Source organism: Cebus imitator, unplaced genomic scaffold (genome assembly GCF_001604975.1).
Source record: "Cebus imitator isolate Cc_AM_T3 unplaced genomic scaffold, Cebus_imitator-1.0 Scaffold53, whole genome shotgun sequence".
In the NCBI taxonomy this organism is placed as follows: Eukaryota; Metazoa; Chordata; class Mammalia; order Primates; family Cebidae; genus Cebus; species Cebus imitator.
The window spans coordinates 3109800-3118252 of record NW_016107368.1 but is presented as its reverse complement, the minus strand read 5'-3'; the positions used below and the strand labels follow the sequence as shown (position 1 = coordinate 3118252).

Genomic DNA, 8453 nt, shown 5'->3' with positions numbered 1-8453 from the left:
CCTGACCTCAGGTAATTCACTCACCTCAGTTTTACAAAGTGCTGGGATTACAGGCATGAGCCATTGTGCTTGGCCCATTTTCCTTTCTCTTAAGAAAAAAAAATATATAAATAAAAGCCTGGACTTGGTGGCTCACACCTGTAATCCCAGCATTTTGGGAGGCCAGGGCAGGAGGATCCATTCAGCCCAGGAGTTAGAGACCAGCCTGGGAAACATGGAAAGACTCTATCTCAATTAAAAAATAAAATAAACTATCCTGTGTTCACTCCCTTAGGAAAAATAAAATAAAAAATAAAAAAAATTAAAAATGGGCCTGGTGGTCCAGCAGCCTGGCAGGGTGGCTCACGCCTATAATCCCAGCACTTTGGGAGGCTGAGATGAGTGAACCATTTGAGCCAAGGAGGCGGACTGAGTAACATGGGGAAACCCCATCTCTTCAAATAATACTGAATTAGCTGAGCATGGTGGTGCGTGCCTATAGTCCTGCTACCCGGGAGGCTGAGGTGGGAGGATTGCTTCAGCCCAGCAGTTGAGGTTGCTGTGAGCTGATTACCCACTGCACTCCAGCTTGGGCGACAGTGTGAAACCCTGTCTCAAAAAAATAAAAATTATTTAGAAAGGGCCAGGTGAGGTGGCTCATACCTGTAGTCCCAGCACTCTGGGAGTCTGAGGTGGGAGGATCACTGGAGCCCAGGAGCTGGAGGCTGCAATGAGTCATGATGATGCCCCCGAACTCCAGCCTGGGCAACAGAGTGAGACCCTATTTTTATTTATTTTTTTATTATACTTTAAGTTCTGGGGTATACGTGCAGATCGTGCAGGTTTGCTGCATAGGTATACACGTGCCATGGTGGTGGTTTGCTGCATCCATCACTATTTTTTTTTTTTGAGATGGAGTCTTGTTCTGTCACCCAGGCTGGAGTGCAATGGTGCGATCTCATCTCACTGTGACCTCCACCTCCCAGGTTCAAGCGATTCTCCTGCCTCAGCTTCCCAAGTAACTAGAATGACAAATATGCGCCACCACCCCAAACAAATTTTTTTTTTTTTTTTGATATGGAGTTTCACTCTGTTGCCCAAGCTGGAGTGCAATGGCGTGATCTTGGCTCACTGTAACCTCCGCCTCTTGGGTTCAAGTGATTCTCCTGCCTCAGCCTCCTGAGTAGCTGGAATTACAGGCATGTGCTATCAAGCCCAGCTAATTTTGTATTTTTAGTAGGGACAGCGTTTCTTCATGTTGGTCAGGCTGGTCTTGAACTCCTGAGCTCAGGTGATCTCCCTGCCTCGGCCTCCCAAAGTGCTGGGATTATAGGCGTGAGCCGCCTCTCCTGGCCTTCTTCTGCAAGTATATGTATGGTAAACTTCTGTGTTGTAGCTGCCATCAACATTGCTAATGGTTGAGGGGACTCCCCAACGAATAAGTCTTGGGGGTGGTGAAATTCTAAGAAAACTCACCTTTCCGCTCTGCTGGCTTGTAAACATTTTTTTTTTTTTGGTTTATGAACAATTGCTTAAGTGTCACTACAGTGAAGTTTCAGGAGACAGTGAAAGCAGAGGCTGGTTCAGTTTGTCATCTTGACCCAGAGGGGACGGTGTGAAGGGCAACATGAGTGGTAAGGTGTCTCCAGTTGCAGGTCTGGGCAAAGAACATTCTGGGCTGAGGAATAGCAGGTGAAAAGGAAAACGTGGGCACAAGTGGCATTCTCAAATTTGCGGGGCCATTGGAATCTTCCGGAGGACGCCCTCTCTGTGAGTTTCCGGGGGTTTAGGCCTGGGTGCTAGAATTTGCATAGCTAATAGGCTATAGATAGTGGCCCTGTTGCTGGGTTGGGCCTCACACGGGGAGAACCCAAACTGTATATGGGAATTGTTTAGCATTTGGTAATGTTCCTTCCACACTGCCAGTATCATTATCGTTTTCTCTGTAATCCCCCAGGGAGGCCCAATACAGGATCAGACGCAGACACTGTGCTGATGTCGTAAGATACTTGTATCTCCCTTATGAATGGGCATGGTAATTCATGCTAGTCATCACAGCTGAGCAACATAGCAAGACTGTCTCTATAAAACAAAAACAAAACCAAAAACCCCCAAAAAACTGGGGTCAGGCATGGTGGCTCAAGCCTGTAATTCCAACTCTTAGGGAGGCAGAGACGGAAAGCTTGAGCCCAGGAGTTTGAGACCTGTCTGGGTAATATAGCGAGACCCTGTTCTAGACAAAAAAGAAAAAAAAAAAAAATTGGTAGGCATGGTGGTATGTGCCTGTAGTTCCAGCTATTCAGGAGGCTAAGGCAGGAGGATGGCTTGAACCCAGGATTGGAGGCTGCAGTGAGCTGTGATCATGCCACTGCACTCCAGCCTGGGCAACAGAGCAAGACCTTGTATCTGAAAACAAAACAAGTTTATTTATTTATTGAGACAGTCTCACTCTGTTGCCCAGGCTGAAGTGCAATGGCTCGATCTTGGCTCACTGCAATCTACGCCTCCCAGAGTCAAGGAATTCTCCTGCCTTAGCCTCCTGAGTAGCTGGGACTACAGGTGCATGCCACCACACTCAGCTAATTTTATTGTACTTTTAGCAGAGATGGGGCTTCACCACGTTGGCCAGGGTGGTCTCGATCTCCTGACCTCGTGATATGCCTGCCTTGGCCTCCCACAGTGCTGGGATTGGAGACATCTTGGGCCACTATGCCTGGCCCTACTTATTTATAATAATTCAGTCTCCATAGAGACTGTCAAAAATTGCCAATGCCGAGTATATTTCAAGTCGTCATGACAGGGTATTGGGAAAAGTTTTAATAATCGTGCCTCAGATAAACCTCATTGGCTACGATACTGCCACTGTGCAAAGCTCTTTATTTTTGAGATAGAGTCTTGCTCTGTCACCCAGGATGGAGTGCAGTAACATGATCTTGGCTCACTGCAACCTCTGCCTCCCAGGTTCAAGTGATTCTCCTGCCTCAGCCTCCTGAATAGCTGGGATTACAGGCACCTGCCAAGCCCAGCTAATTTTTGTATTTTTAGTAGAGATGGGGTTTCACCATGTTGGCCAGGCTGGTCTCAAACCCCTGACCTAATGATCCACCTGTCTCGGACTCCCAAATTGCTGGGATGACAGGCATGAGCCACCTTGCCCAGCCAGTCCCTTTATTTTATGGGGTGACTCCTGCTGGAAGAGGGATGAAAGGCCTGATCTACACTCCCATCTCCTGTGGGGCTGGAGACAGGAAGGGAGCTGGCCAGTGTGGACCCACACAGGGCTGGGTAGACCAGGACTTCAACACCAGTCAAGGGCTTTCCCGGGGTCACGTTCATCTCCATCTGGCAGTGCTTCCTCTTTTGGAGCAAAGTTTTCACTGCTTCTTGGCCCATCCTCCCAGCCCTGGATTGGCTGCCTCTCAGCAGGCCAGCACAGATGGGAAATGTGAGTTTCCGACAACTCGCCTGCCCGCCTGACACTGTCGCTTTCTTGCCGGGGAATTTTCCCACCTGGACTCTCCAAGCTTCTGCTTGTGGGGTCCCGAGGGACTCCTGCTGGGAAGCGTCCAGTGGGTGGGTGGGGGCAGGCCAGGGAAGGCCCAGGGGTCCTGGGGAAGGTGGGCAAGAGGGCAAGCATGACATTCAGGATTCCACTGGGGAGGGGGCGTGTGTGGGGGGGGTCGGGTGCTCCCGGAGTGAGGGTGGTTGAGGCCTGGGTGAATTCTGACTCTTCTTAGGAAGTGCTGGATGTGGGGGAAATCTAGGGAAGTCCCAGTGATAGGGGGGCTACAGGGTGCTGAGAGGAGGGGAAGAAGAGACTAACAAGGAGAGAGATAGGGAGAGACAGAGGGAATCAGAGACAGAGAGAAACAGGCAGAGAGACAGAAAGAGCGACAGCCAGAGCCATACAGTGACAGGAAAAGACACACTGAACAAAGGAGACTGAGTCAGCAAGAGATCCACGAAGATACCGGGACGCAGCGGCAGGGAGAGAGAACCGGGGCGGCGGAGACACAGCAGGGAGAGAGAACCGAGAACTGGGCGGCGGAGACAAGACAGGGAGAGGGGAACCTGGGGCCGAGCTTGGAAGGCCAGAAACAGAAAAGAAAGCTGAAGGCGGGGAGAGATCCCGGTGGAGAAAGTTCCTCGGAGTCGCAGGGACAGGCTGTGGGCAGGGGGCGGGCTCCGGGCAGGCGCAGACCCTGGAGAAAGGCGGGCTGTGGGCACGTGGGCACCGGCAGGCTCTGGGCGGGGACAGGCTCTGGGCGTGGAAGTTTCTCTTCGGAGTTTCGCTTAAAAGCGGCGGCGCGGGAGTCCTCCGGCAGTCTCTTGTCGCCGGTCATGGGACACTCCCCTGATGCCGCGCTGGACCCCGAGGCCCCGTGGCCTCCGGCGCCCCGCACGCGCTCCTGCCGCCCGCTGCGGTGGGTCCTGGTCGCCGGGCTGCTGCTGCTGCTCGCGGCCGCCTGCGCCGTCTGCGTCGCCCGCCCCTGGGCCGTCTCCGGGGCTCAGGCCTCACCCAGCTCCGTACCCAGCCCGAGACTCCGCTACAGCCCTGAGCTTTCGCCAGGTGACCCCGCCGGCCTCCCGGACCCGCGGCAGGTGAGACGCGCCCCGACCCTCGGTCGCGGATCTCGCGGGATACCCCCGCCGCCCCTCTGGGACTCCCTTCTCCATCCCGCACCCCCGACCGGGGAGAGGAGACCCACGGCGGCTCCCACCCTCCATCTAGCACCGAGGCGGGGCGCATACATTTCATCCCGCACCCCTAGGGGACCCCATCTATACCCCCGGCCGGGGGCGGTAAGGAGACCCCCCAACAGGATTTTTTTTCTGAGACTGAGTCTTGCTGTGTCGCCAGGCTGGAGGGAGTGCAGTGGCGCAATCTCGGCTCACTGCAACCTCTGCCTCCAGGGTCTCCTGCCTCAGTCTCCCAAGTAGCTGGGACTACAGGCGCAGAGTCAGTTTTTTTGTTGTTTGAGACGGAGTTTCGCTCTTGTTACCCAGGCTGGAGTGCAATGGCGCAATCTCGGCTCACCGCAACCTCCGCCTCCTGGGTTCGGGCAATTCTCCTGCCTCGGCCTCCCGGGTAGCTGGGATTACAGATGTGCGCCACCATGCCCAGCTAATTTTTGTATTTTTAGTAGAGACGGAGTTTCACCATGTCGACCAGGATGATCTGGATCTACTGACCTCATGATCCGCCCACCTCGGCCTCCCAAAGTGCTGGGATTATAGGCGTGAGCCATGGCGCCCGGTCCCCCAACAATTCTTTTTGGACCCCTATGGGTCCCGTTCTCCTTCTAGCCCGGGGGCACCCCTTTCATCCTGTGCCCCCTACGAGACCCTGGGCCTGGGAGAGGAGATCCCACAAGTTCTTTTTGGACCTCCAAGGGCTCGCCGCCTTCATGTTGCACGGGAGCGCACCCCTTTCATTTCGCATCCCCACGAGACCCCATCAGCACCCTAGGCCAGGAGGAGGAGACCCCACAGTCCTCAAATCCCCGGGGACACGTCTTCTGCTCCCCGGGTCGGAAAAAGAGAGCTTCTTTCCTCTATGAGGCACTCGGTGGGGGCACCCCTCCTAATTCCGCATTCCCAGGACACCCTATCTGCACGCTGGGCGAGGTGACCCTCGGCAGTTCTCCAACCCTCAACCCTTCATGGGGGGAACGTTTTTTCCATCCCTGACTCTAGGGGAGCACTTCCTCTTTATCCGGGACCACCAAGGAGACTCCCAGTTCCTTTGCTAACACCCAAAGACTCATTTTTCTCCCCAACCCTTGAGGTATCCCCCTCTCCAAGATCCCCAGGGGAACCCCGAAAGTGGGCTGGGAAGAAGAGGGATCTCTTTTCCCTCCTGAATTTTTGGAGGTCTGTTCTTGGGGCAGGCTGAACCACCAGCTTTGTGTGTGTGTGTGTTCGTGTTTGTGTGTGTTCCTGTGTGCGTGTTTTTTTGTGCATCCTCAGTGTTCTTTATTTGGGAGGGAAGTGTCGATTCCAGGTCTGCACAGACCCTGGGGACCCTGACGGTTGAAGTGAGTGGGGACAGCACCCCTCCACTTTCTAGGGAAACCCCCATCCACCTTCCTCCTTTCCACTTTTAACAGGGCATGTTTGCACAGCTGGTGGCCCAAAATGGTGAGTGTCCTGCCCCACTCCCGTCCGGGCCCCTCCTGGGGATACTAAGAAAGGGGAGCGCCTGGAGATTGAGACTCTGCTGCCCCCTCTGAAAGCTGCCACTTCACATCTTTGAATGCCACCTATCCCTCTTTCTGACTTGCCCTGACTCTCTGGATGCCACAGCCCCCCCATGAGACCCCCATCTGGGCCCACCTGGGACCCCTGCCCTATCAGAACTGGGGCTTGACACCCTCAACCCCCGGCCTGGTTTAGAGCCTCTGGCCTCCTTCTTTTGGAAACCACCCCCCCCTTCCTTCCCCATTTCCTGCCCCCCTCAGCTCCCCAGCCTCTTCTCCCCACCTCTCCCTCCCCCAGGGCCGCCTCCCTACTCCCATTCTCTCCCCGGCCCCAGATCCTCCTCCCTCTCCCCTCCCCAGCCCCATCCTCTCCCATTTCCCAAGACCCTCCTCCCCGACTTCCCTCCCCATCCAGCGACTCCCTCCCACTCCAGAACCTCTTTCTCCCTTTCTTTCCGTATCTAGAGACCCCCTTCTCCCTTCTTTCCCCCTTCCAGAGACCCCTTTCCCTTCTTCCCACCCCTGCCCCTCAGCAGGCCATGAGCCCCCCCCCTGCCCTCCCCTCCCCTAGGCACTTCCTCCTCCCTTTTCCTTTCTTCGAAGTCCTCTCTCACCAGGTCCTCTGTCCACCCCTCTCAAAGTCACCGCGATTCCCTGATCCATCCTTCCTCTAGAACTTCCCCCTTTCTTAACAGCCTCCCCCCCTCCATCCCAGCCTCCTCCATCTCTCCTCTCCCCTTCCCTGCCTTCTCTCTCTTCTCCACTCCCCCTCCTTCATTTTGGGATCTGCCGCTCCCTCCACCCTCACTGTCCTCTCCAGGAGTCCCCTCACCCCTCCCTGAGGGTTCTTCCAGCCAGAAGCACTCTGCCTTTTGCTTTTCACCCCCTGGCAGTCTGTCCCTGCACCTCCATTACTCCTTCCCCACTCAACCTTTTGGAATTCTGCCCTCTCCTGACTGTTGTCCCTGGATCCTCTTCTGTTTTATCCCCGTCTTTCCCTCCCCCAGCCCCATCTCAGAGTACCCCCTCCACCTCAGTCCCCTTCAATCACCCTTGACCCCCCATGCTCGGTTCTCAGCAATGCTCAGCTAAGCTAAGTGCATCCTCTCCTCCCACAGTTCTGCTGACCGACGGGCCCCTGAGCTGGTACAGCGACCCCGGCCTGGCAGGTGTGTCCCTGGCGCAGGGCCTGAGCTATGAGGAAGACACGAAGGAGCTGGTGGTAGGCACGGCTGGAGTCTACTACGTCTTCCTGCAACTAGAGCTGCACCGTGTGGTGGCCGGCCAGGGCTCAGGCTCCGTCTCACTTGCGCTGCACCTGCAGCCGCAGCGCCCTGCTCCTGGGGCCACCGCCCTGGCTTTGACCGTGGACCTGCCACCCACCTCCTCCGAGGCTCGGAACTCGGCCTTCGGTTTCCGGAGCTGCCTGCTGCACCTGGGTGCCGGCCAGCGCCTGGGCGTCCATCTGCACACTGACGCCGGCACACACCATGCCTGGCAGCTTACCCAGGGCGCCACTGTCTTGGGACTCTTCCGGGTGACCCCCGAAGTCCCAGCCGGACCGCCTGCACTGAGGTCCGAATAACGCCCCGCCTGGGTGCAGCACACCTGGACAGAGACTGAACCCTACTGAGACCCCTGGTGCTGGGTCCCTGCTGCTTTCTTTACCTCAAGGGGCGGGGTAGGGGTCCCTGCTGCTGACCTCCCCTGGAGGACCCTCCCCACCCCCTCCTGTCCCACGTTGGACCTTGATATTTATTCTGACCCTGATACCAGATATTATATGTATGTATATATTTAAAGAGTTTGTATATATTTCTGAGATTGTGGAATGGGCTTTTTTTGGGGAGTTGTTGGGAGGTCTCCTGCATTGCCAAGCTGGTCTCAAACTCCTGGACTGAGACAATCCTCCTGGCTCAGCCTCCCAAGCAACTGGGATTCATACTTTCTATAAATTCATTGTACTTACTTGCATATTTGTGTTTATTGAGCATCTGCAGTGTGCCAGCATTGTGCTGGGGCTGGAGGGCTAAAGACACATCCAGAAACAGACCAAAAGAAAATCTGACTTATGTTAATATGTGAGGAATTTGAAGACTCATCCCCAGCCTCTACCTCCTGTGTGATACTTCAAGCTAGCTTATTTTCTTTTCTTTCTCTCGTTCTTTCTTTCCTTTTTTCTTTCCTTTTCTCTTTTTCTTTTCTTTCTTTTCCTTCCTTCATTCCCTCCCTCCCTCCTTCCTCCTCCCCTACCCTTCTCCATCCACCCCCCCC

General features: G+C 55.1%; 1 protein-coding gene and 1 pseudogene across 1 annotated transcript; one reads left to right on the top strand and one right to left on the bottom strand.

Moving 5' to 3' along the window:
* Nucleotides 1-2720: 2720 nt before the first annotated feature.
* LOC119471243 lies at nucleotides 2721-2853 on the bottom strand (annotated as a pseudogene).
* A 1387-nt stretch (nucleotides 2854-4240) lies between these two features.
* Nucleotides 4241-8134, top strand: TNFSF9 (TNF superfamily member 9). The gene is made up of 3 exons (XM_017528287.2): nucleotides 4241-4581; nucleotides 6090-6120; nucleotides 7298-8134. The coding sequence occupies exons 1-3, from the start codon at nucleotides 4321-4323 to the stop codon at nucleotides 7762-7764; spliced, it is 759 nt and encodes a 252-aa protein (XP_017383776.1). The 5' UTR covers nucleotides 4241-4320; the 3' UTR covers nucleotides 7765-8134.
* Nucleotides 8135-8453: the final 319 nt, after the last annotated feature.

Coding starts and splice junctions, on each gene's coding strand:
- TNFSF9 (XM_017528287.2), top strand. CDS start 4,321: ATGGGACACTCCCCTGATGCCGCGCTGGACCCCGAGGCCCCGTGGCCT. Junction 4,582..6,089: donor GCCTCCCGGACCCGCGGCAG/GTGAGACGCGCC, acceptor CACTTTTAACAG/GGCATGTTTGCACAGCTGGT. Junction 6,121..7,297: donor ACAGCTGGTGGCCCAAAATG/GTGAGTGTCCTG, acceptor CTCCTCCCACAG/TTCTGCTGACCGACGGGCCC.